The 26927-nt window shown below is 39.9% G+C and overlaps 1 protein-coding gene across 5 annotated transcripts in view; it reads right to left on the minus strand.

Annotated features, from left to right (window-relative positions):
- The window catches only part of LOC111224004 (kazrin-like), a 66669-nt gene that overhangs the window by 2075 nt on the left and 37667 nt on the right, over positions 1-26927 (minus strand). The window contains exons 1-13 of one of the 5 annotated variants that reach the window (XM_022748345.1): positions 25503-25696; positions 13437-13628; positions 11338-11474; positions 10496-10666; positions 7548-7728; positions 7222-7355; positions 5669-5792; positions 2832-3022; positions 2605-2723; positions 1831-2062; positions 1451-1552; positions 963-1129; positions 645-738 (exon numbers count right to left, since the gene is read on the minus strand). In XM_022748345.1, coding sequence (XP_022604066.1) covers positions 645-738; positions 963-1129; positions 1451-1552; positions 1831-2062; positions 2605-2723; positions 2832-3022; positions 5669-5792; positions 7222-7355; positions 7548-7728; positions 10496-10666; positions 11338-11474; positions 13437-13628; positions 25503-25533 — 1875 coding nt within the window. In that variant the 5' untranslated portion in view covers positions 25534-25696. Of the gene's footprint in view, positions 1-644; positions 739-962; positions 1130-1450; positions 1553-1830; positions 2063-2604; positions 2724-2831; positions 3023-5350; positions 5793-7193; positions 7356-7547; positions 7729-10495; positions 10667-11337; positions 11475-13436; positions 13629-25502; positions 25697-26927 lie in introns of those variants that run through there. The other 4 variants (XM_022748344.1, XM_022748348.1, XM_022748346.1 and 1 more) reach the window with 4 other exon arrangements.

Consider the following 26927-nt stretch of genomic DNA (forward strand, 5'->3'; position numbering starts at 1 on the left):
CCACTGGAAAAAACACACAGGATTTTTGGCGTTTGCTTGTGTGCCTGCGTGAGTTTAAATGTCCAACCTTGATATATACAGTATATATATATATATATATATATATATTTAATTGACTCAGTTAAATTAAACTGAGTTACATTCATTTATTTATATTACAGTCAGTGTACATCCATGTCTGTCCAAACACATGTATTATATGAAGTGAAGTCTTTGAGGGGATTTAATAAAAAGAGTTATGTTTTGTGAGGTCACAGTGGCCTTGACCTTTGATCTTTGACCACTAAAATCAAATTAGTTTATCCTTGAGTCCAAGTGAACGGTTGTTCCAAATTTTAAGAGTGGTGTTCCTGAGATATCACATTGACGAGAATGGGAGGAATAGACAGACATATGTACAGTATACATGTTGGGTAGTTGGATTTTGCTTCCATGCCACGGCTGTCTCTGGCATGGAGGCAAAAAGATATATGAATTATGATGTTTTACAAATAAACTGCTGTAAAGTTTTGACATTTGTTAAAATGATACTGTCTCCAACTACTCAAGTATACTGACCACATTTATGACTTTTGTGGCTATAGTTCATTTACTCGACGGCCTCTTTGTTGGTAAAAACTGGTCTAAATGATATGACATGATACCTTGCCCATTTTTCTCATAGACATCCTCTCCTCTGCAAAGTGGTTTACAGCCACAGGTGAAGAAGTGAAAACCTCATTGCCTTGCTCTGCATTGCTGTAAACACAAGGCATTGCAAGAAAGTTTTATTTAGGTGTTATGTGTTTATTTCTTTATTTCTTAGAAATCACCCTTTTTTCACATTTCACAACCCTGTGGTCCTGTCTTATCTGTTCATCTGTTAATGGTACATTTTTAAAGTCATAATTATATGAACAAAATCACATAATTGGTAGGCAATAGGTAGGCATGTATTTTGTACAGAGGAGTTTCTGATTTACCTGAGAGGGACAGCAAGTGATTTCATCTCTTCATACAGGTGCCGATGCAGCATGTGTTTGTTGCTGGGAATCCCCAGGGCTTTGGCCATGGCATCGGTGTCAAAGGATGGATCCAGAGCCATCAGAGCTCCATGGATTCCTTTACCCTGAATATTATCTGCAAACTCCTGAAGTGCAAAACACAGAGGCAGTATGTACTTGTGTGTGCAGTACAGCTGAGAAAAATTACTTGAGACTTAATCTACAGTCCTGCCACAAGTCACTTTGGTAGATAAATACAATTCACAGTCATGGTGGAGCCTTTAAAAAAGATTAAAACAAATAACTGTTCATCCCTGGGGGGCAGAAATAGCGCTGAGGCAACAAAGCAACAAAGCTATCATTATTTTTGAGGGAGTCCTAGGAACTCATACTGTGTGGTATCTAGTTCCTATCTGCCCTGGAAAACTCCTGGGCAAAGGGAACACCTTCACTGACCTCCCACCCACCTTGAGGTCTATGTCTCTAATCCACTTCATTACTCTGTGACATGTCCAAACAATGGGGTCCCGGTCTTGGTGCTCACATTTTGCCCGTCGTGCCTGCAGGGCCTGCGGAGACATAACACACAGATAGCACTGCAAAAGCACTAATGTGACAGTTGCCAAGGAAAACACAGAGAGAGAGAGGTCAGGGAAGGATGATGGCCTACTGAGATAACGCAGCACAAGAGCTTCTGTGTGCCTCAAGCTATGGTGGATAGTAGTGGAAATCACAAGCAGTCCTGTCAGTGTAACTGAGTTAATGTTTATGCTGTGATTGAGGAACGACTACTGAAAAACGACTACTCAGTATCAATACTTTTTCATCTCTAAATTTTGAGTCTAACCTCTTTATCAAAGCTGAGCATCTGCAGCAGCTGGATTGCAAGAAGTAGACTAGTCTGGTGGAACTGGTCGCCGATGTTGAGGAATCTCTCCAGGTCTCTGCGGCTCAGAGAGTTCAGCACTCGTCCGTCCACTAAGTGACTCTGGAAAGTTTGGGAGTATTGAGGAAGCCCCACATCACTAAGCCATGATGTTGCAACCCAGTGATGGTCCATCTCAGATGCCTTTGATAGTCTAGAAAATGATCAGACACCAATGATCAGCAGTGGTGGTTACTTAAAAGTAAAAGCAGCAATACCACATTGTAAAAATACCCCATTAAAAGTACTGCATCCAAAATAATTACATGAGTATAATACTGAAAATGTAGTTCCAGTATCAAAATAATAAGTACTCATAATGAAGAAATACTGTATAACCCCTGTGCGTGTTGAGCTACTGTATATTATTTTATTGGTTTATTATTACTGATGCTTTTATGTTTAAGCAGCATTTTAGTGTTGCAGGTCATTGAGGTGGGTGTTATTTGAACAATTTTATACATTGTTGAGTAATTTGATCTACAATAATACATCATGTCTGAGAGGTTTTTCGATCATGTTTTTAATCTTAATCTGTAAAGTAGCTATAACTAAAGCTGCCAGAGATGTAGTGGAGTAGAAGTATAAAGTAGTATGAAATGAAAATACTCAAGTATCTCAAATTTGTACTTAATATTACAATACTTGAGAAAACTTACTTACAGTATCTTTAGAGTTTTGTTTACTGCTGCTCACCCTTGATCCCCTTCAGCTCTTCTGTAGTCCTCAATGGCCAGTCTCAGCTTCCTGCGATGAATCGGGTTACTGATACCCAGACCCAGCTCTAAATCATCATCTGTCAGGCCTAGTAGCACCTAAAGAGCAGAAATCCAAATTGAATAAACACGCCTGCTCAAAAACTACCCCACTCTCAAGTACAAGGCAAACAAACAGCAAAGGAACTACTTGTACCAAAGGTGTACCTTGCCACTTTTGACGTTTTCAGAGCAGGCCCGGATATACATGGGCATTCCCATAACAACCTCCATCCAGGCCTGGACTGCACCTGCCCTCCACAGCGACATGCATGTGTTTCGTGTGAGTTCCGCCTGCTGGAGGCGGTCCAGCTGCTCCTCTCCGTCAGACAGGCTCTGCTGTGTGAGGCTGTCAGAGTCTGGATTGGTCAGGAGAAGTTATGGTGTGGCATACAGGAGGCGTTCAGGGTCAGAGGAATATGGAAATCAAAAAAATGACTCATCTGGAGACAATTTGACATCAGAATCACAGGGTATTAGCATGGAAAACACACTACCTCAGTGGGTACACAGCAATGCTTCAGATATTACACTAAAATATCTACTTTTTGTTTTTTTCAGAAGTGTGTCTTTCTTTGTTTATCTTCAGTTTACCAATATTCATCAAGTCAGTTATCACTCGGCTCAATGAAAAATAGCATCAACCCTTTCCTTTGTCCAAATTTGACATAAACAGTCTTGAAATTGCACTTTCTGGCCACTAGATGGAGCCAGAATAATTCACTGGAACTACACTTTCCTGTGTCTCAGAATCAACTGTGCTGGGTAAGGAAATAACGAACAAAGTTCATATTAAAAGGTAACCAAAACTACACAACTGACTTCTTCTAAATCTGAAATGGTGCTGAATTTCAGTTCAATACAACCCATAAAGTCTTAGTCAGTTTTGGTCAGTTCTAAAAACTACAATACCGATATTTAGTAAAGGTGTTACAATACTTGTAAGGTAACTTGTAACTATCTAATGATTATGAGGGGACTGAAGAGCATTAGGATAATGTATTAAAGACACAGGGATTATTCATAAAACGTCATGCTCCTGCCCATCAACTGCCCATCTCAACAACAGGAAAACACTGATTCATACTGAACAGACAAATCCAGGATGAAGTCCGTGTGTTTACCTGATTCGTCCCCACATGCTGACAGAAATGCTGCATGCAAAGTCCACCATCTTTCAAGAGAGTTCCCACAAAAAAATGAGACAAACTTGATTTTTTTCCAATGGACTTGAGTGATATGAATAATCCCCAGAGTGCAGAAACAGACAGCTGGTAATCACAGATGAGGAGTTACTCACTGGCAGGAGAGCATTGCCATTAGAAATGGCAGGAGGAGAGGGAGAGACACGTTAGACTGGGACACAAGAACAAGATTACTCATGGAACAGAAAAAGGTCACGTAGGATGTATTCAGTTACTAGTTTTATTTTTAAAATAAGATTTCATTTCAATTATAATTCATTTTGAAAATGCTAAAACCTCCTCAACATCTGGCTGCAACAGCTGCAGCAGATAAATATTTGAAGTTACCTCTTGTTTGTGTCTTTTTTTTTTAAATAAAATACTTCAATAGATTTAATCTTTTATGCAACATCTCCTAAATTACAAAGCATTTAACAGAGAATTATTAGAGCCACATTTGCAAGAAATGAGGAGGGATTCTACACAAAGCAGAACAAAAACAGCAAAAGAAAAAAAAGGGGGAGGGCGTGCATTCATAATGCAAGGAAAGATAACTTGGTATAGGGAAAAGGCAACACAGGAGCAACACAGGAGTGTGGAGATTATTAATCTGATTGGCAATGAATGGACATCTTATCATAAGCAACACAGAGGGATCATGCAGGTGTTGAATGCACATTCCTTTGTCTGATATTGGCACATTTGATAGCTCTCAGTAAGACAGACATAAACAATGTTTCGAGGCTAGTGCTGACAGTGACAGAATGATACGCATATTTTTCAATGATGAATGTTTAACCTTTGGCACTTGCACATGAATTTGACAGCAGACGAAATGTGTGCCTGAATATGCATTACTGTTAATTTTCTGATATTCTTTTGCTTGTGTATTCAAGTCTGTGCACCTACATTTTCTTTATGGAGATCTGACTCTAGTCCCTTATTAGCCGGTCCTTAATTATAGTAACTGAGAATATAACTTTTTGCATAAATGGATGAGGAGGTCAACATGACATTGTGATATGTTGTGAATGTATCATCAGCAAATACTGCGAGCCAGAATTTATACCATGAACATGATGACAATCCTGTAACAGCAATACCTGAAAGTACTGTTTTTCATATCAACAAGTAATCTGAAACAACTGAATTTGGCCAATTAAAGACCAAGAGATTTTTTTTTTCAAGTCAATCAGCTAATATCTCCTGTTTCATAACAAGAAATGGGCCAAGTAACATTGGGAATAAGGAGAAACGTAGAAATCAGTGTTGCAAAGCATGATAAAAGCAACTGTAAAGTAACAAAAGCCAAATGACATTTGCAGTAAAAACACTAGTTTCACAATAACTCCTATATACATATAAACAGCAGTCCTTCAAGTCTCCAGTTATAAAAAAAACATAAAACATTAAGCCATTTGGAAGATAATACAGCATAAACATGTCTACACATAATAATAACCCCTGTACTATATATATTTATATGCATGTAAACATATATACATATGCATACATGTACATCTATAAATATATATCTAATTTACAAACATACAATTTGAGGGTAATATACTGTACATTTATGGGAATAGCAGTCTCTTTTAGGGCTTCTCTTTTAAAATTTACCCCCCTCCCCACTCCACACAAACCCACAAACAAAACACTCTTTACACACAGTTAAAGCCAGGTGGATATCCTCACATTTTCAAACATTAACACACACACACACACACACACATACACACACACACACACACACATGCTCACACACTCAGCATCACCAGTCGGCATCCTCCTCTATGTAATAATCAGGGGTGGCTGTACCATCAAACAGGCCGGGGTCCAGTGACTTGCGCTGCTTGCCCCGAGCGAACACCCGTGACAGGGATCCCAGAGTCATCTTCTCCTTCTTCTTCTTACGCTTCTGGTCCTCCAGGTCCTCCATGGACTGAACCAGGCAGAGGAGACAGGAGACTTGGGTTAGTCCTCTCATATATCTAAAAAGTCTAAACAGTAGTTTGACATTTTTGGAATTTGCTTCCTTTCCAAGAGTTGTCGAAAAGATTGATGAGTCTGTATGGTAAATATGAAGAGACGGCCAGCATCCGATTAGCTTAGCATAGGACACAGCTCATAGCTCTGTCAAAAAGATGAAAAAGTCTGCCAACTTACACCTCAACAGCTTATTAATCAACACTTTATATCTTATTTGTTTGATCAATTCAAAAATTGAAGTGTAAAAAACAATATGCGATTTCTTTATGGGGGGGTATGGTGCTGAACTATCTCATGTGCAGTGACTTCTTCTTGGTGTTTCAATGCATTGAAAGACAACACCTTTGTCCTTTTTACACTGTGGTCTTTCTACAGATTAAACAAATGAGAGATAACATGTTCATTCGTGATCTTTACAGGTGCTTTTAGGTGGATTTTGTCACTTGTGGACAGAGCCAGACTAGCTGTCTCCCTCTGTTTTCAGTCTTTATACCAAGCTAAAACCAGCTGTTTGCTGTAGCTTCATATAGAGTGCTGCAGGAACGAGTCCCATAACCTGTAAATAATTTAGCATTTCTGCACTCCAGGTTTCCTCGTCCCAAAGTCATTAAGTTTTGGAAGCCTGAAATAAGGTCTCTGGTAAACACAAACTCAAGACATTTTCATGTTTAATTCTATGATACAAAATACATCTGTAAATACCCTAGTAAGATTTTGTGTGTCTTAAAAATGGCAGTTACTAACAAGTGGGTAAATGAGACTACGGAGGTTGATCGGGATTTAAAACGTCATCACGCTGAAAACAAAAACTGATGTACTCACCCGTCCACCTTTATGGCCTCGTTGTGTTCATACCATACTCACACTCTCTCAAACTATTACTAACTTTCCAAGAGGGAAGGCTTTTGTAGAAGAGGTAAGCACTAAATTAAATTAAAAATTGGAAGTTTAGTGGTGGGGACGTTGAAGTCATCTGACCGCCGTGTAGTTTGTTTGTAGTCTAACATTATCTTTTAACTTCTGGTGATGAAAAAGTGATAAAAGCCAATGTTAAAATCCCACTGGCTTTTTTATGCTAATTTCTTGTTTGGCTTACAAAAATACCTCATCCCTGCAGCACTCTGTTTACTATACAGAGACATGAGAGACAATTCAATCTTTTCATCAAACTCTTGACAAGAATGCAATTACAACTACGCAATTTCAAACTATTGCAATGTCAAACTGCTGTTTTAAATTGTGTTAAATGCAAAATAACACCACCACTACCACTAAGCAGGCAGGCTGACACCCAGCAGGCCGACAGGACAGAGGGACAGACACAAACAGGAGAAGAGTGTGGAGGTGTGATTACTTGGTCGAGGGGGCCAGGCAGCTCTTACATTGCAGAGGGAGTGGGTCCGGTGACGAGGTGAGTTGATGTCGCTGGGCGTGGACGAGCGGTCCCCGTCGGCCGCCGAGGCATCAGAGATGACAGAGGGCTGGCGAGAGTGACAGGGGCTGATCCTGACCACAGCTGGAGGCGGCCCACACACACACATACACACACATGGACACACACATGTATGTATACACACACACACACATTGAAAAATTCCCATAGTTAGTATGAGAAACCTCCAAGAAACCCTCTGTTAGTATGTCGGGTCTGTAAAAGCAACACCAAGCGGCATGGACACTGAGAGGCTGAGCAGATAAGAGAGCCTACCCTGTCTGTCTGTGGTGTGTCCGTGGTAGAGGGTCTGTTGGCTCTGACGGATGGCGGCAGTGAGCGGCAGGTCGGCCTGCATCACCCACTCCTGACTGCCGTTCACCACGGGCTCTGTCGGCATGGCTAACGAGTGGCGCTTCGGTACGTCTTTTGTCAGGGTGGCCAGAGACTGCTTTGCCTGGGAAACACACAAGACACGACAATAAAAATGAACCGAGAGTAAAACACCATCATTTGTGATCAATTGTGTTTCATAGTGGTGGGCCTCATTACGGAAGAATTATTTTTGACGCCACTGGAAAAATAAAGCTGCTCCACAAATAAGAGATAAAAAATCTTCATGATACCTCAATATCGTACAAGATGGAAGAGCACAGCAACAAAAACAAATGATGGGGATAATTCTGAAATAATTACTTGATTAAACAAGGAATGGATTTGTGGAGAAGTACGACAGCTATTTGGTTAAAAAAATAATCATTTAAGTCATTTATCTACTGTTCAAACGTGTGCACTTGCTGCTCTACATATAAATGCAGAATTCTATTGTTTTTCAGACAAAATGAACAATTTGGAGATGACAACTTGAGATCTGGGAACTTGTGATGAGTGTTGTCTGACTGCACTCTGATATTTTATAGACAAACTAATTAATCAGTTCACTGAATAGATAATCAACAGATAAATCAATAATGAAAATAGAGTTGCACCCTAAACTTAAACTGTGTGATTGTGCATCTGTGCGTATGTGTGTGATTTATACAACAACAAGACTAAGAATCTACAGCCAGTTTAGCAGCAAGAGGCTGTAATGCTCATTGTAAGGAAGAGCAAACTGTTAGGTTGATAAAAACTGACGTCCAAAAGTTGTTATATTGAGCAGGCAACACACAAATAATTTGTAAATAATAGTAAATGCTTTGCTGCAAATTGAAGTTGTTCGGGACATGTGTTTCTGTTTTTTAATTATGGCTTCAATCTTTTTTTTTTTCTTTTTTTTTTACCTCAAAATACAGCCCTTGGATTTTCAAAATTTCATGCCAATCGATCCAATAATTGGTGAGATATTTCAATATGGACCAAAGTGTAGGGCCGACCGTCAGGTGCTAGCACGACTTAAAAACAAAACAAGTAAGAAAGTTGAGTGTTCCCTTAATTGTATGCAGATCCGTATAAGACTCATGTAAACTATGTAAAATTCAAGGATCAGTGTGCATGTATGGAAGTTTTTATGTGTGTGTGTGTGTGTGTGTGTGTGTGTGTGTACATGCATATGTGCCTCTGAGAGAGAAAGAGAGAAGGTCTCTGCAGGCCTGCAGCCAGACGTTGTGGGGCTGCAGCAGCTCCGATAAGAGAGGAAGGGACAGTCCATCGGTCTCTGTCGTCTCAGGACTATGGAAACACACGGGGCAGCTCTGTGCTGCATGTGACAAAAACAGTTTGTTTCCCTGAGAGAACAATCTTTCATGGCCTTCTTGCAGCCTAAATCCGCTTATTCATCTCTTTACCTATAGGCTCTCCTATATTTGTCACAGCGAGTTCAGCTGCTGCTTTTTGATGCCGCTGGACAGAAACGTGCATTTTTGAGGTGCGTCGTTGTGCTCGGCTTAATCCTCAACTCTAAACAGGCTGTTTAAATTATCAGCTGCACTTGTGATGCGGGTGTTGATCTTACTCTTGTTGTTACTGTCACACAGCAGTTGTGTTTAGTAATTCAGTAATTCTCAAATGAGCCAATTTGAACCATTACCATTTTTTACTCAGAATCTCTGAACATAATATAATATTTATATTATAATAATGGTAAAATGTTATTTTTAGCTTAGTATTACATATCATGTCCAGAAAATAAAAGATCACCTTATGAATGTATGTTGGCATGACCTAAAGGTGTTCATAAAAAAAGCCTGATAAATCTTCCTCTGTGCCACTGACAGATAATTGCTCTGTATGACACTGTGATTAAGACAAACATTGAAACTGTACTGTACTTTCAATTGATCCCACATAAACCGTCCTGCTGCTGTACTTGAGCACCAAATGTGCATTAATACGCTGCCAAAGTCCTTAACAAATGCACTATTTATTCCTGGTTGAGTAATGTTTGCTAAAAAGCACCGTGCCCTGCTGATTAAGGAAATAAGACTTTTTAAAAAAAAAAAAAAATAAATAAAAAAATAAAGTATATATTTCACCTGTTCGAAAAGATTTATACCTTCAGCAGGAATGAATTGGCTTGGGGCTGAGCGCCACAAACAGGGTCGGGGAGTCGGAAAGTATCAGTATCAGTAACACACCCTTGGTTTTGATCTTTTCATGGGATTTATTTTTTAGAAGAAAAATATTGAATAATAGCAGCTTTACACTTTGAAGTCAGCCAACGGCCAATATTTTACTACAGTCTTTTAGTATATTCCATGTTTTCCACATCTTCCACATCTTTTATTATTGGAAGCCTCTGAGTGGTCATATAGTGTACATCGAGAAGAGAAGAGAAGAGAAGAGAAGGATATTTTGTGGCTGGGTGTCTTGACAGTGATGCCGCTCTGGCACTGATGTGCCAACAAATCTGATCTGTGATGCAGCTCCATGTGAGGATCTGTGGGTGGTTGTGACTTGCCGAGGGAGGAGAGAGATTAATGACACACAGACTGACAACTGTACCTCTGAGGGACCGACACAGCAACACAGACAAAATGAATTTCTTCTTCCTCAGCCTGGAGAAGGAATTAATGCTTTGAGAGAGGGAAGGGATGAGAATATGCTGTATACCAGAGCAGCTTACTGCATGTGTTTGAGCCGATATGCTTACACAAACAGGATTGCAAACCCACACCTTGTTTGCACTTACGCCACACACACCGGATAATGATGCTAAGGTGACACTATTGTGCTTGAGTTAATTCACCAAAGTTGTGACTGTGTCCATATGCGGGATGACTCACCATGGTGAGCTCTGCCTCCAGTTCTTTGATCCTGTTCTCCTTCATATCCATCTGAGAACGCAGGATATTGGCCTGCTCCGTGGCTTCTTTGGTCTGCCTCCTCAGGTCCCACTTCTCCCTCTCCAGCATGTCCTTCTCCTTCGCCAGGGCCTTTACTGCATCCTCACTCTCCTGATGAACACACACACACACACACACGCACACACAAAAACATATTTAATCCCTGCCAATCTCACTTTGAACTATCAATGGAGTTTAAACTTTGAGTCAAGAAGCACATCACAGCTACATTCTGCATCATAGTCGCTTCCAGAGCTTGCATTAGTTTGTGGATACATGATGACACGATGAGACAAATCAATTTACTGATGGCTAACATATGTATACACGTGGATGACACTTTATTAAATCCCCCCTATTTACTGTTTTTATATATATTATATATTGTATAAATTGTATATTTAAATTATATATATATTGTTTATAACAAACTAATGACAAATTGAAGTTGCTGACAGGACAGCGAGAGACAGACAGGAAAGTCATGGAGAGAGAGAGAAACACAGGGGATGGCATACAGCAAAGGGCTGTGGGCCGGACTCGAACCCCTTGCCGCTATGGTTAGGACTGAGTTTATGTGGTACGCGCTCTACTAGGTAAGCCATTGAAACCCCCCCCCCCAAATTTAAGCTTTTATTAATGCAAAGTATATTGTAACTTACCCTCATCATTTCAAACATATCTTTGCCATTTCTGTCCTGGCATTCCTTCTAACGTATCACCCAACAAAGAAATATCTGCAATAATAATGAATATTGATAAATCGGCTGGGCCGGTGTTACCTTTCGATGCTGGTCATAGTTGCGTATGAATTCTCGCAGCTGCTCCTCTCTGCTCTCCAGTGTTGTGTACAGCTGCTGCATCTGACTCGCCAAGTCCGCCTTCTCCACTTTTAGACGCTTCCGGTCAGCTTTCATAGCTGCAACACAAACAAACACTTTCACCACCTGCATGTGCAGCTTTAACAGCCAATTTAACTGTCAGGCAGAACAAAAGAAATCCAGCAAGTCAGTGAGATTTTGCTGTCTAGTCAGTCAGAAGAAAAGGCTTTACAGTTGCAGCAGAGAGCCACTAGGTGACACTGTGCCTTCTGTTAATGAAGAGCCACAGCTGGTGTTTGTTTTTTTTGTTTTTTCTTCAGACAGAAACTACCCAGAGAAAATGATGTAATCATCTCAAAAGATAAGTGGCACAGTGGCACTTATTCATTCATACGTGAAACTGTTTCGGTTGGCATGTGGAGGCTCTGCTGGCTCATTCAGGAGAAAACCAATTGGACCTGATTTCTTTGAACTGCATTGTTTTTCAGAGGCAACTCAACAGCGAGGATGCCAACTGGTGTGGCTCTTTACAGGGGGAAAAAAATAACAACAATGCTCTCCTGAGAGCCTGAGTTGAGAGGGAAGAGGCGAGACTGGAACATGTACTTTTCATAACTACACACATATGTCACTCAGGAAGCATTCCTCCTGTCAACGTTCAGCGTCTTTGTATTTTACACTCGACTTTCAAACCTGTTTTGCAGCAGTTACACAGCACAGGTTTTTAAGTTTGCAATTTATCACCCGTAACTCTACAAGCAGATGAGAGAACCACAAAGCAGCAGTGTTAACTCAAGCAAATCCACGACTGTCTTTTGATTTTGACAATAAATTTTTGTTGCAAACAATTAATGCGAGACTGACTTTTCTTTTCTTTTTTTTTTTTTACTCCTCTCCCAAGAATGGGAACTGTTTGGTTGCATAATAGTTGAACTTGTTTTCAGACAAGAAATTAAAACAATCCAATACTACATGATCAGCAATGCATTCCAGTCTACATCAATACCACATTAATATTTCAAAGTAAAGCTTCTAAGTCATGATTGATGGATGTTAATTACAATGAGCTGAACCTGGAGTCTACTTGGCTGCTCATCAGGGGCGACACCCATTTCTGTGACTGCAGAACGTCTAAACTTCTCCGGAAATGATAAACTGTTGGCGTGTGTGTGTGCACAGGTTTCATCCCTTAGGTGCATAGAAGACAAAACTGAGTTATATCCGCTGGTCAGAGATGAAAACCAGTACAGAATTTAAGGGCATTTCTGACAGTAAAGAACAGAGAGCTAATGACATTTAGATCAAACCAACACTGTGTACATTTAGGATGATAAAATATGACTTTGTTCCAGAGAATTATGTTGTGTTTAACTTATCTAAGAAGCAAATATCTTTATGTACCTGAAACTGGAAGTTATGTCAGTGTGGATGAAGAAAAGCGGATTTGTAATGGATTTGAAAATTATCTTAAAAAGAAAAGTTGAAAAGATAAAATTAAGATAAAAACAGAAATTGATATTTTTAGACATGGATCATGCTTTCTTATGTTCACTAGATGACTCATCCTTGTTTGTTGTAAATACATCAAAAGATTCTGATGAACTAAATCAACATATGCTAATTGAATTAGAACAAGATATTCCAAAACATTGATTCTGATTTTTCAGCTCTTGCACATACACAACCATTACTGGATGCAGAAAAAAAAACACACACACAAGAATGAAGTTGCTAAAAATGTGAGTGGGAAATTTGCCAGACACTTTGCCAGACTTAATCCTACTATATGTGAACATATAGTTTTGCAGATAAACATATGTGATTTGACAGTATCTAGAAGTGCATATAATACAATATAGTAACTGATGTTTTTGTTCTGTTCTTGTATGTGTATCTGTTAGGTTTGATATATAGCAGATGGGCCAAATGCTTGGCATGACATGGTGATAAAAAACAAACCGAGTAAAACTTCCAACTAAAAGCTTGGACAGCTTTATTTGATGTGTATTCACGATAGCTGTTGGAGAGAGGGGGACTCTGGTGGATTAGGTGAGACTGACCTTGTAAGGCCTCCTTGGCACGGTCCAGCTCCTGCTCCTTGTCACCCAGCTGCACACGGAGCTCGGTGGCTGAGAGCAGATTGGCAGAGCAGCCTCCCTGGGTGTCCTCCAGGTCCTTACTCAACATGTCCTTCATTTGCCTGAGCAGGTGGACCTCCTCTTGAAGCTGGGCCACCTCCTCACGCAACAACACTGAGGAAGAAAGAGAGAGAGAGCTTGAGAATTTAGAGTATGCAGAAGAGGAATGAGGGATCTGAGAAAATCTGAGAAAAGGGATAGTATGGAAAATGGAGGTGTACAAGCAGCAGGAAATAAAGGAAATCATTTCAAATAGCTGGAATTAAAGAGGAAGGGTGTGATTATGCTGCATATTTTAAACTATAGGCTAAAAAAACACATCAAACCCCCATAAGACTCACAGCTCCCCCTCTGCTGTGGGTGCAGGTGTTTTAGAAAATTCAGATAAATTCTGAGTGACAGCGCTGGAGCCAGCGTGGGTGGTGGGTAAGTGAGAGACAGCAGCCTGATAAGACTTAATAAAATATCAGCAACACACGCTTGAGCCGTGCTCCTCAGTGCTGTGTTTTCCATCCGATGTGAAACACCTCCCGACCCTCGGGGAAAACAAGCAAGCAAACAGGGGCCGGAAGCTAAGGAGAGGACACAGTGAACTGAAGAGTGAACTAATAAAAGGAGCCGGTGGACACGTTTGCTGAGCCAGAGGACAGAGAAGATGAAAAAGAGTTCAGATTTTAGTCCAGTGAGGGAAATTCATACAAGCAACACAGGAACAATATGTCATAATGATTTATATTGATTTATATTGCAGACATAAAGGTAGAAGGCAAACGACAAATACAAGCAGCTCATTGTAAAGGAGAGCAAACTGTTTGGTAGATAAAAACTGATGTGATTTGTTATATTTATCAGGCATGGCGAATTAAATATAATGACTATGTAGAAACTGTTCAGAGAATGTACGGACCTTGGTTTTAATAGTAAATTCTTATATGTTTCAAGTTATGAGAAATTAAAAAGTTTTTATTGTTCATGATTATTTATCATTAAAATGAAGTATTTCCGCTCGAGGTCTTCACAAGCCAACATTTGCTAATTAGCATTAATCACCGTATTTGGTCATAATCCAAAGTACTAAACAAACTGGAATTTGAGCTGGACCTGATGCTGGCACTATAGAGGAAAAGTCATGGATCATACTCAGTAGGATTCATCCTCTGGGGTCCATGATATTCCAGCATTTGAAGCCAATCCATCAAATAATTGTTGAGATATTTCATACTGGAGTGAAGAGGTGAACCAACCGACCGACTCTCAAACATTGCCATCCTTAGAGTACAGACACTAGCATCTTAAAGACAGAACAAATAAAAAAGTTGAGTGTGCCCTTAATTTTATATGCAGATCCGTATAAGACTCATGTAAACTATGTAAAATTCAAGTGTGAGTGCGCATGTGGAAGCTTGTGTGTGTGTGTGTGTGTGTGTGTGTGTGTGTGTGTACATGCATATGTGCCTCTGAGAGAGAAAGAGAGAAGGTCTCTGCAGGCCTGCAGCCAGACGTTGTGGGGCTGCAGCAGCTCCGATAAGAGAGGAAGGGACAGTCCATCGGTCTCTGTCGTCTCAGGACTATGGAAACACACGGGGCAGCTCTGTGCTGCATGTGACAAAAACAGTTTGTTTCCCTGAGAGAACAATCTTTCATGGCCTTCTTGCAGCCTAAATCCGCTTATTCATCTCTTTACCTATAGGCTCTCCTATATTTGTCACAGCGAGTTCAGCTGCTGCTTTTTGATGCCGCTGGACATAAAACGTGCTTTTTTGAGGTGCGTTCTTGTGCTCGGCTTAATCCTCAACTCTAAACAGGCTGTTTAAATTATCAGCTGCACTTGTGATGCGGGTGTTGATCTTACTCTTGTTGTTACTGTCACACAGCAGTTGTGTTTAGTAATTCAGTAATTCTCAAATGAGCCAATTTGACCTTTTCCCTTTTTAAAACTCGGAATATATGAATATTTTAGTAGCTTACTACTATGTAGCATCAGACATGCAACATTGGCTTGTGTGTTATGTTTAGTCGACTGCAAATCAATTAAAAACTGTTAGAATTGTGTCTTCAGGAGTATTTACAGTGGACTTAGTGAGAACTGTGTGTAACTTAGAGAAAAATCAATAACATAATTCTCCCAAATCCAATATTGCATTTATTTCCAGAATCAGCTCCTTCCCCAATAATATCCACAGACCCAAAACACACACACACACACCACACACACACACACACACACACACACACACACACACACACACACACACACAAACAGAAGCTATTACACATAAATCTACTCGCACACTTCTCTCCTCTTTAAGGTTTGCTGCATCAAATTGGGGGTGAAATCACAGCAAAGGAAACTTCCCCTGAATATGTGGCCATTTCTCATCTAAAGAATATGTGAACGAAGCAGATTGAAAAGCTGCTTCATTGCACGCTGACCTGAGTTAAAGCTGCATCGAGGGAACTGACATACACAAACCATCTTCCTATAGATAATTTACCTCCACACACACTGTTCCATGCGATCTTAAAAAAGCAATTTCAATTGACAGGAGTCACATCAACCGTACACAGTCTATATGCTGTTATCATCTGGGCTCACTCAGCTCTGACCCTTGAGTGGTTGTGCAGTCAGCCTGGCCAAGCTATTAGAGTCCTCCCACAGAAGAAGAGAAGCCCCACTCTTCTTCCTCCTTAGCAGTGGCCCATTCAATTAACTTCTCATCCAAGCCTCCCATTACAGTGTCCATCAAAGCCACTCAGGGACAGGTCATCACCCCCAAACCCTTCCCACACACACACACACACACACACACACACACACACACACACACACACACACACACACAAAAGCAGAATTGAGGAGAGAGAGCACTGTCGCTGTTGTCTGATGATTAGGTCTGAGAGAAAGCAGGGGCTCAGTTCTCTGAACCAGGAAGGTGAAGTAAGGCCTGCCAATATGTGGATTGGTGGTCAAAGACCTGAACTAGTCTCCCCTGAACTGTATGCAGGATTAAAATGGCCCTATTTATATACTTGAATGATCAAAGATGCTTAATGTGAGCTTTGTTGTAATATTGAGTTTGGATGAGAGGTTAAATTTAAAGCTATTACTCCATCCTATTTTTACAAGTAAATTCTGACTAACTGTTCAAAGTGCATCCAAATTGGACTGGGTGATGATTGGCCTCCATCATTAAACAAGTACTTTCTAATCAGGCAGTTTCACAGCAAGTGAACTGACAAACTCCTGGAAAGCTTCACTCAGCAGGGTTTGCCTGATCTGAACCAGAGAGTGTGCTGCCTCACAATTAAACATTTTGACTTTCATTTTTTTATTTTAAGTTTTCAGTCTTGAATTTATTCAGCACACACTGTGAAGGAGTTAATTAATCCAAATTACAAAAAAAAACCTATTTGATTAATTTCCTCTCATGGTCTCAGATAGTTTTGTAAATATTTGGCCAAGTTTTGAGATGTCTGTGTCTGAGATTTCTTCCACTAGCCCAATCAAACGGGGGTAAATGAAATTTTCTTTGTACTGCTTAAAGCACTGAATAGTTTTGGGGATGCACATAATGATTTTTTTTTTATTCTCAATTTATCGATCTGCTGTTCAGTCTATAAAATGTCAGAAAACAAAACACAAATACAAAACAAAAATGTCCATCTTTGTCCATCGAAGTTAACATCTCCAAATGTCATGTTGTTTGCAACCAACAGTCCAAACCCCCAAAATATTTAACTTACAATTACATAAAACAGAGAAAAGCTCAAATCAGAAGGTATAGCTAGAGATTTTATCTTTGGCTTTTTTTTGGCATTTTAAAAAAATGACTCGAAAGTTGTTGCCAATTATTTTTCTGTTGATCAACTAATTGGCGATGGAGGTGTGATCTCCTGCCTGGACTACTGCCACTCCCTCCTTGTGGAAGCCCCTGTGTCCGCCTCCAAACCTCTGCAGATAATCCAGACTTTCTGCTGCCCGCCTGGTATTCAACATTTCTAAGTTTTACCGAACCACTCCTCTTCTCTGTTCACTACACTGGCTCCCTGTTGCTGCTCACATTCAGTTCAAACCTCTGATGTTGGTGAAGAGGGCAGTGAAGGGAACTGATCCTTCCTCCCTCCGAGCCCTGAGCCAAAGCCTGCACCCCAGTCTGACCACTGTGCTCCTCTGCCTCGGGATGTCTTGCTGTCTTACTAGCTCTTAATTATGTCTTGTTAAATAAGAAAAAATCTTTAGGCACTGCACTGAACATGATTTTAGTAATTTGTCTGAAAGAATCTGCCAGTAAGGAATGATGCAGTATCTAGCTCTTTTTCCTACGTGGTCTGAATGCACTTTTTAAGTTGTGCTATGGACAAAAGCATCTGCCAAATGAATGTCACGCCATTGATTATTTCATAAACAATGTCCCTGTTACTCTGGATAGTTCGCAGACCTCATTGTGAACAGCTTTTAAAAGGACTATTCCTTAGAAGCAAAGCACAGACCGCAGCAGTGACACTGAGGTCTGTGAATGATTCAGAGTAACTTTGACAACTTTGCTCTTAAATTGTTAAAATCTGTGAGAAACACAAACAGCAGAAATTTCAGAGTAAGAAATGTCAAACTTTGGACCAATAAAATCCAAACAATAGATACTAGATATGAGATACAGAAGCCTACTTCTGTGAGTAGATGAACATTTTTTTTTTTTTTTTTTTTTGTAATTCAGGTAAAATGGCGCTTTACCTTAACTTTAGGACAATTTTCTGTATCACATTATGAAAACCCCCATTTCAGTGGGCCATAGTCAACCTGAAAGCAGAACCATGAAAATAATACGAGGCGACGGAGAAGGGTGTCAAAAACCTCTGCTGTGACAGCAGCCAACTGCTCTGCCCCGAGGAGTTTCGATGTGCATGGCTGTCACTTTTCCACCTCAGTCTCCCTGACAATTCACATCTGTGTAATTTTATTTAGTACAGTGATGCCACTTGGCTATTTCTGTTCAAGACAAAGCCAGAGGCGGCGATGATGCCTGTTCCTCTCCTGTAATCTCTCAGGTACACTAACTGATAGTTGGATAATAAGGTCATACAGAATGTAGACATACAGCGCTGTCATAACTGTCCTCTTAAAGTGATATTCTTAACAGAAGACTCCTGTGAACAACCGAATCATATTAACACTAACACTAACACCCAAGAGCATAAAAAATGAACAACTTGCCTCCCTGCTCTCTTTCAATGATCCATGCACCTTGATATTCCTGCTGAGCATTTATCAGCTTTTATCAGTTGATCAAAACATGGCCTTTAGGAAACAGATGCTTTAACCACTTCCTTGTCATTTCCTGAAAGGTCATGTTCTTCTCGCAGCAGTGCTGACCTTGTAAACGACTCTCGTATATGTTTATATATATCACAGTATTAGGATTAATCTTCAATGGTCAGTTTCCACAATAATTTGGAAATAAAGCCAGAAGGAGTTTTGTTTGCTCCAACTGGCTTTTCATTCTTTTCTTCTTCCCTCGTCAGCTTTTGTGGTTTTGGTGCACAGCTACAATATGCTATCTATAAGTTGAGTGTTTTTTTTTTTTTTATTATTTTTATGTGTGAGTGTGTGTGCCAGTGGGGTGGTGGTGGTGGGGGGTTGGGGTTAGGGGAATTGGGGCTAAAGGATGAAAACAGTAATGGCTTTCTACAGAAAGTGGTGAGGGATTTTCAGCTGTTGTATTGCAGGGGGTTCAGCTAATAAAGCAGGACATCAAAGCAATGTCACATTTCTCAAACAAAATTACTATGCAGTGAATTTTAAATCAGTAAACATAAGGACACCTATATCAAAGTTTTCTTAGAACAAAATTATAAGCAGTGTGACAAATGTTCACTGGGGATGTGGAGAGGTAAAAAAAAACAATACAACAAAAGCCTTTTCTGTAACTCGCTGATATGAGCAGAGCTGTTTCAAACAACAAGGAAAGTCGTTAAAATGCTTACTCAAAGCCTCCTAATAAGCCATTCTTTCATAAGCTCCTCTTATTGATAAACTTTACCCAGAATTCACCAATAAAAACATCAAAAACTTGTTTCCCTTGACAGCGTCCTGCTCAGATGCTTTGTGTGAAATGGGAAACATTATGTAAGTGTGTACCTGCAATGCAGGTGACAGTGTTGACTCAAACTGTCAGCCTCCCTGAGGGCGAGTGAGCAAGCACCATGTCTCTGTAACTGCTTGTGAGCTAAATGATACGATAACCACTGGACCAAATTAGCTCCTGCTTATGTTTACCTCCATGACACTGTAAGTCACATCCTCCTGCCCTTCATACCTCAGTGAATCATTTCTACAAAAACATGGTTAATACTGCTGTACAAAATAACATGAAGTATAAAGTCAAACCCAGAGAATCAGAATCAAAGCCCCACGTGTAAATACACTATGTTAAACTAAGCTTTTTAGATTCACGTAGATTCCTGTACCATAAAATCATATGCCTGGATAAAAAACAATAGATGTACTTTTTTTTTTTTTTTGTTTAAATACAGCAACAACCGCAAGAAAGACTCACACATCAAAGCTCACTTCCTAAGTGATAGAAATAAATTTCACACATTGTATATTCGATAGCTCTGTAATGTTATGTCTGCAGGACTATAACACTGTTGCCTGATTAGTCTAGAAATTCATTAGGTAATAAAAGCAGTTGAGGTTAAAGTTAAATGTTTTTTCTATTCATCAAATACAGACAAGCCTTTCTGAAATCCAAAAGATGATGCAGAGATGAAAAGCCAGTTAATTTCACTGCAGCAACACATGCACACTACTGCACAAAATGAAAATGAGCACCAGAAGGCAAACAGACGCCTTGGTATTATATATGTAATATTATTTAATCAGTTATGAACACATACTCATCATTATATTAGTCCATGCGGTGAAGTGTCTTCTGTTGTTGCTGCTGGATTACTTGATTTGCGTTTGTGTGTGTGTGTGTGTGTGTTGCGCTCACAGCTGGCTATTTCTGCACTGTATTATGAGAGGACCATATGTCTGCTAAGCTCTGGCCTCCACTAATTACAGTATAAAGATCAGTTGAGATTGTCCAGGGAGAAGACAGCAGTCTGCCTCAGCTTTTGATTAAACACATTGTGCAGGTAACACAGTGGCCTTGACAGGCAGTAAAAATAGACACTGGATGGACTGAAATAACCCATGCAAGCAATGTATTGACGAGTGCACGATAAGCCTCATCTTACTAATTGTAAGAGTTTTTCCTCAGATGACAACCTGTCTATCTCAAGAGAATTAAGCTGCATAGGTGAGAACAGGTTTAATATAGAATCGATAAAGGGTGTCAGCACGAACCATCAATTTCATGGTGCGCTCCCAAGTCTCGTATCTTATCCTTTGTTTGTAGCAGTGCTAGCAGCATGGCTCTAGGGATGGCAATGTTGATATGTCGGTCGTTGACATTTCAGAGTTTAGTTATAATATCTTGACAAGGGTTGCGTGGGTTGCGAAATGAAATTTTGAATAATTCATGTACCCTCTTAATATCAGCATGTTAGCATTGTCAGAGTGAGCATTTTGGCCATGCTAGCATTAGCATTTAGCTCAAAACAGCGCTGTGGCTATGTACAGCCTAGTACGAGGCACCAGTATGAGTGTAGACTAAGTGTTGTTATAAAATTAGGCATCCAAGCTAAAAAAAAAAAACCCAACAGACCCAACTTTTGTACAACTATTCCAAATTCTATGAAACAGATAAGTCTTTTTTTTTTTTTTTTTTTTTTTTTTTTACAAAACTTCATATTAGAAAAATGTCTGTTTGGAGTTTCCCCTCAAAGAAACATGAAACATCCTGTGATCTCTGAGCACTCTGTTTACAACTCAAGACAAAAGGACAACCCAAACACTCTTTAAGAATTTATGAAAGAACAGTATCAAATGAGCACCAAACCCAAATCTGACAGCAAGACAGAAAGGAGAAAAAGAGGGAGAAAAGACGACTGAGACTGAGAGGATTCACAAATAAACACTTCATTCTGTCAGAGGCTCCCTGCCGAGTCTCAAATCACAGGGAGGTTGGGTACGAGGGAGGCAGACGTAGGCTGCAGCGATTAGGGGCATTTTTTAATCTTCACCAGGACTATATATAGCATCTATATTGGTAATTTGTACTATAGTCACAAGGACAAATGTGTGCAGTAAAGGAACAGAGGTTGTATAGACCTGTGTGGACTGCATAGAGTCAAATTTGACATGCTTGTGCTACATAGCAGTAGATGAAGTGAAAAGCCCCTGTGTCACATAGAAGGAGACTGAAAAGAAGCAGGAGAAAATGCCTAATTCCTAATACATCAACACAGTAAGACTCCAAGCACTGTACTTTCCGCATCCTGAAAAGGCCCTACATGCAAGGGTCAGATCCATTTCCCACTCAGGGTATTACACTGCCTCTCTATAATACATATGAGTTTAAATAATGCATGTTGCTGGCTCTCACAGCTACCAGACTAGAGTATTCACCACTTAATGGTAATTCATCGTGGTCAGCAGACGAAACATCTCTGGTTCAGCACATCTATAAAATTCAAATATGCATGTTGATTTTATTCATTTATAATTTTTTCTCAGAAAAACACTTCAGATACTGCACTTGAAAACACATACAGTATGTGCCTGGGTCAATGGAGCAGATCTGAATATATCTAGCAAACACAAGGTCCCACATACTGTTTTTTATGTAAGTACATTTTTTGTTGTCAAGTGTATGCGCGTGTAGTATATCTATGCGTGTATTCACTATCTATTGGGAACAGTTTCCATTAATTAATTGCCTGTGGGTTTACATTACAACTGAGGTCAGCACAAGGATGCCAAGTGCAGATAGCTGTAATTGATTCACACGTTTATTATGTGCATATTGGGCACGCTGCCAAGGATGTGCCACTGGAAGAACACTGAGAACTTGGAGGAGGCTATTTGGATTTCTAACACTGCTGTCGAGGGCTGCATTTTGAAAAACATACCCTCACTGTCACTTGACACTGGTATCATTCACTCTGCATGGGTTTAGTTGACAAAAAGTGAATTAGCCTGTGATTAAGCAAATTAACCTGGCTGACACGGAGGATCTGACTAGGACTCAGAGTCCTTTGATTTATGTCAGCAAAGTAATGATAATATTATGTTTATGATCACAGGGCATCCAAGTGTTATCCAGCTCAAATATTGGATGAGTTTAGCATAAAGACTGGTAACAGTGGGAAACATCATGTTTTAACACACAACAGAAGAGATTGAAAATCTTTAATAGTGAGCTAATGAGGTTCTAATAGGCAGATCTTTTTTCACCTTTGGACAGAGTAAAGCTAGCTGTTTTGCCTTGTTTCCAGTCTTTATGCTAAGCTAAGCTAACTGGTTGCCTGCTTTAGCTTCATATTTAACATGCAGACATAAGAGTGGCACAGATATGATATTCTCATGAAACTCCAGGCAAGAAAGCAATTAGTGTATTTTACAAAATGTCAAACTATTCCTTAAATGAATTGCAGAGTTTCTTGTTAATTTACTGTTAATAAGTACAACAGTGCTGTTTGACAAAATCAACTTATTTGGAAGTCACTCATTCTACACTTGAATTATTGGCCTGTAAAGTCAACCAGAGAGCCTTTAAATACTTGCTGACAGTCCTGAGGCCTTGTGGCATGAAGTTTGTGAATCTTTAAGGGTGAACTCTTAAACTGAGCGTCAGCATCTACAGTATGTAACATCAGCAAAGGGATGGCAACCATGACATCACCCAACTTGTACTAACGACTAAGGAACAAAATGCCACAGGGCATGGTTTTGTTTTGAATCTTTAGTGAGGACTAAACATCTGTCAGAAACAGCAGGATCTGATCTGTGGAGAACCGGAAATCTACATGATTTGATACACGACCTCCCTCATGTCCTGGGGCATGGCAGAATAATCCCACAAGCTGCATGTGGTGCCTGTTCTGCAGCTGGAGCTGCTAGTGAAGCTTGTATGTGTGAAACTTTAAAAAAAAACCTGACTGAGGTGTTTAAATCATGTAAAATATGGCAATAAATACCTGCTCTGCACTCATTATTATTGAGAGATTCACATGTGGAGTTGATAAATGTAATGATAGTGCTTGATTAGCTCAGTTTAGCTTAAGTAGCACCTGTATGCAGCTCACACACAAAGACTGAGTATAAATGAAATTGAACGGAATTAAATTGTTGAAAAAACAAAACAAAACAAAAACAAAACAAAACACAATGACGATATGCCAAATGTTTCCTCTAGTGGTCCTGGTCAAGGACTGACAGTGACGATGCCATCTGTCTGAGGCAGTGCAATTTGTCAAACTCATTATCTTCTGCAATTTTAAGCGGTGACCTCAGGGTGCACAGTACATGGGCCACAGTAAGTCACACAAAACATAGTGGGATCGAACTCTCTCTCTCTCTCCATTCATAAACCACCACAACACACACGACTGCATATGAATGTGTAGAGACACACACACAAACAAACAAACATCAAAAATCCTGTTACTAGCATCTGAGCAATGAACATTAATTTCTAAAAGACAGAAATTCTACCCTTCCCTTCCACACAACCTAAATGGCTTCAAAAAGCTTCTCTTAACATTTTCAATCAACCATGATGCATCTTCAGTTACTGGATAATATATCTGGTTCCTACATTTATCCAGACATAAGAGCAAGTGTAGATATTATTGTCCCTCGGAGCTATTTTCTCTCATGCAAGCTTTAGTGTGACTGCTAAGCTACAGAAGTCTGTAATACTGCACAGTATCAGACCAAATACAACTCCATTCAAATTCAATGCTTATAGAAGATTAACAGATTACCATGTTATCCATAGGAACATGTCATATCTAGGTCAACATTTAGTTCTTATCTTAAGTAAAACAATAAGTAAGTCTGGGATATACAACAGATTTAAATAAATCAATGCCTACATTAAAGGGCTGTGCCAAAGAGTTGATGTACAAAAATAAATCATTTAAAATAACCCTCAATGCTTACTTAAGCAAAAAAAAAAAAAACACTGTGGACTATTTTCACTGATAGTAAATTAAATATCTTATGTTTTAAACAAGACATCACCATGGGTTCTGGAACTTGTAATGAACATTTTCCCTATTTGCTCACTTCTTCTAGACCAAACTATCCATTAGATACAGACACAGATTAATTAACGATGTAAATATCTATTATTTGCAACCCTTAAACTGCAGATTAATGAGTATCTATAAATGTAGTTCATACAAAGCATAAGATTTCCATTCACATACTAACAGAACATAAGTGTGAGTTAGCAAAAAATTAAAGTAGAAGTCAGTAGAAATAAAATGGATGATGATGATAATTGTTTTCATTGTTATTATTATCATCATTGTTGATGTATTTACATGTTAATATTACAGCTTATCGAAGCTAGGCTAATTTTGACCACTTTCAACGCTGTATAATCTATGACGATGCAACAAATTCTATAAACTGATCATATGTTTTCAATGAAAAATCTTAATCTGTAAAGTAACAAGTATAAATAGCTGTCAAATAAATGTGGTGGAGTAAAATTTCTATCAGAAATTTACTATGACAGAAGTGTCAAGTAGCATAACATTTAAAAGTACCTTAAACTTCAGTAGTACTCAGTACTTCAGTAGACTGCTTGAGGTAAATGTACTGTACTTTCCACCACTGCAGACTGTATGTATCTCCATGACAAACATGGGTGGGTTTCAGTAATGAAGCGGTTTGGCTGTGCTACTCAAATTCCTCTCATACAATCAATGTGGGTTATCAAACGCATGCACGTATGTCAACTTGAATTCGCTCACACACCAGTGACCCCAAACAGTTGGTTTCATGGCCCACACTATCCCTCCTGCACACACCAACGTCTCCTCTCCCCCCTCTGTCTCCTGTTCTACCTGCCTCTCTCTGTCACTCACCAGCCTTCCCGTCCTCCCTCTCGGACCTCATGTCCTCCTTGGCACAGGCTCCGCTTGACTCCACTGTCAACTGTGGTGTGAGTTCTCATAGCAGGTGAAAAAAAATAAAAGACAGAACACACCCACACACACAAGCATATATGTACAGGCCACTGCACACACCATTCAAACCAACATACACGATGCACCACCACAGCCAGCCGCTCCCAGCCCTTCTCCCTGAGGCTCCGCCCAGTCAGGTTACTAGGAAGTTGTTCACTGAGAGCTGCTCAGCTACATTTCCTGCTCCTTTTCTTTCTTTTTCTTCTACTGAATGTGCCTCTGTTTCTCTCCCACCTTCTGTATACCTGTTTAGTGACACGCCCAGAGGCAGCTAGGACAACTTTCCCCCCCACACCCACTCACGCTTTTCATCTTTCATTCCCCATAGTGTACAAACGAGTAGGAGGGGGAGGGGAATCCAAACTGCACCTCAGGCCTCAGGTAATGAACCAGGTGAGTCAGTGGAGCTCTCGCTCCACCTGATGGCCGAGAGCTAGCAGAGGACAGTGTGTGCAATTATACTCACTGACTAGAAGAGAGAACAATACACCCCTCTGTATGAAAGCCAAGCGCTCCCTCTGAGCCCACAATGCCTTTGTAGCCTACATGAGTTTACATTACTCACTTCCTGAATGTGAATGTGTGTTTTGGCCAGAGGAGATAGGAATGTAAACTCTGAATAAAAATGCTCTGACTGTAAGCTTCAGCGTGAACGCCTGCAAAAAAAAAAAAAGGATCACGTCAGCAGTGTAGTGATATGAACCAAACTGCCTTAGCTGTACACACTCTGATTGGATTATTAATATGAACTCTCCAGTGTTATCTTTAATCCTCCAGGGATTTTTCCATGGACTGCTCTTCTGCCCAGTGCTGACTAAGAACAGTGCATGTCATGTTAGATGGGAACTCCGATGTGTGTGGACACAGTTACAGAGTAAATAAGGTTAAGGTTGGTCCAGTTTGCAGCTCAGGGTTCTTTAAGCCCAAAACCCTAAGGCAGGTATAAGCCAGTGGTTTGAAGAAAACAGATAGGGCTTCAACTGAATTAATTCAGCCTGCTGGATATAAATTTATAATGAAATTTTCAGTTTATGAGCACTTGAGTGACATAAGTAGCATACTAAAACACGAGTGTAAGCATAACGTGTGTGTGTGTGTCTGTGTTTGTGTGGAAGAGAAATTTGACTTAAACCTCTTGCATTTAAAGATGTGACAGCAGTTCAGAGTGAGCATGCCATTTGTCCTGCCTGTCAGAGGCTGACGTCCAGCGTTTTAGCTTCGTCCAAAGATCAGATGTGCTCTAACCAGGCACTTGCCACATGAGGCAATGGATCTGTCAATCACATGCTGACACCTCAAGGTCTACTGGCAGGCTCTTTCTCC

The sequence above is a fragment of the Seriola dumerili genome, unplaced genomic scaffold (assembly GCF_002260705.1).
Source record: "Seriola dumerili isolate Sdu_G_001 unplaced genomic scaffold, Sdu_1.0 BDQW01000121.1, whole genome shotgun sequence".
Taxonomy (NCBI): domain Eukaryota; kingdom Metazoa; phylum Chordata; class Actinopteri; order Carangiformes; family Carangidae; genus Seriola; species Seriola dumerili.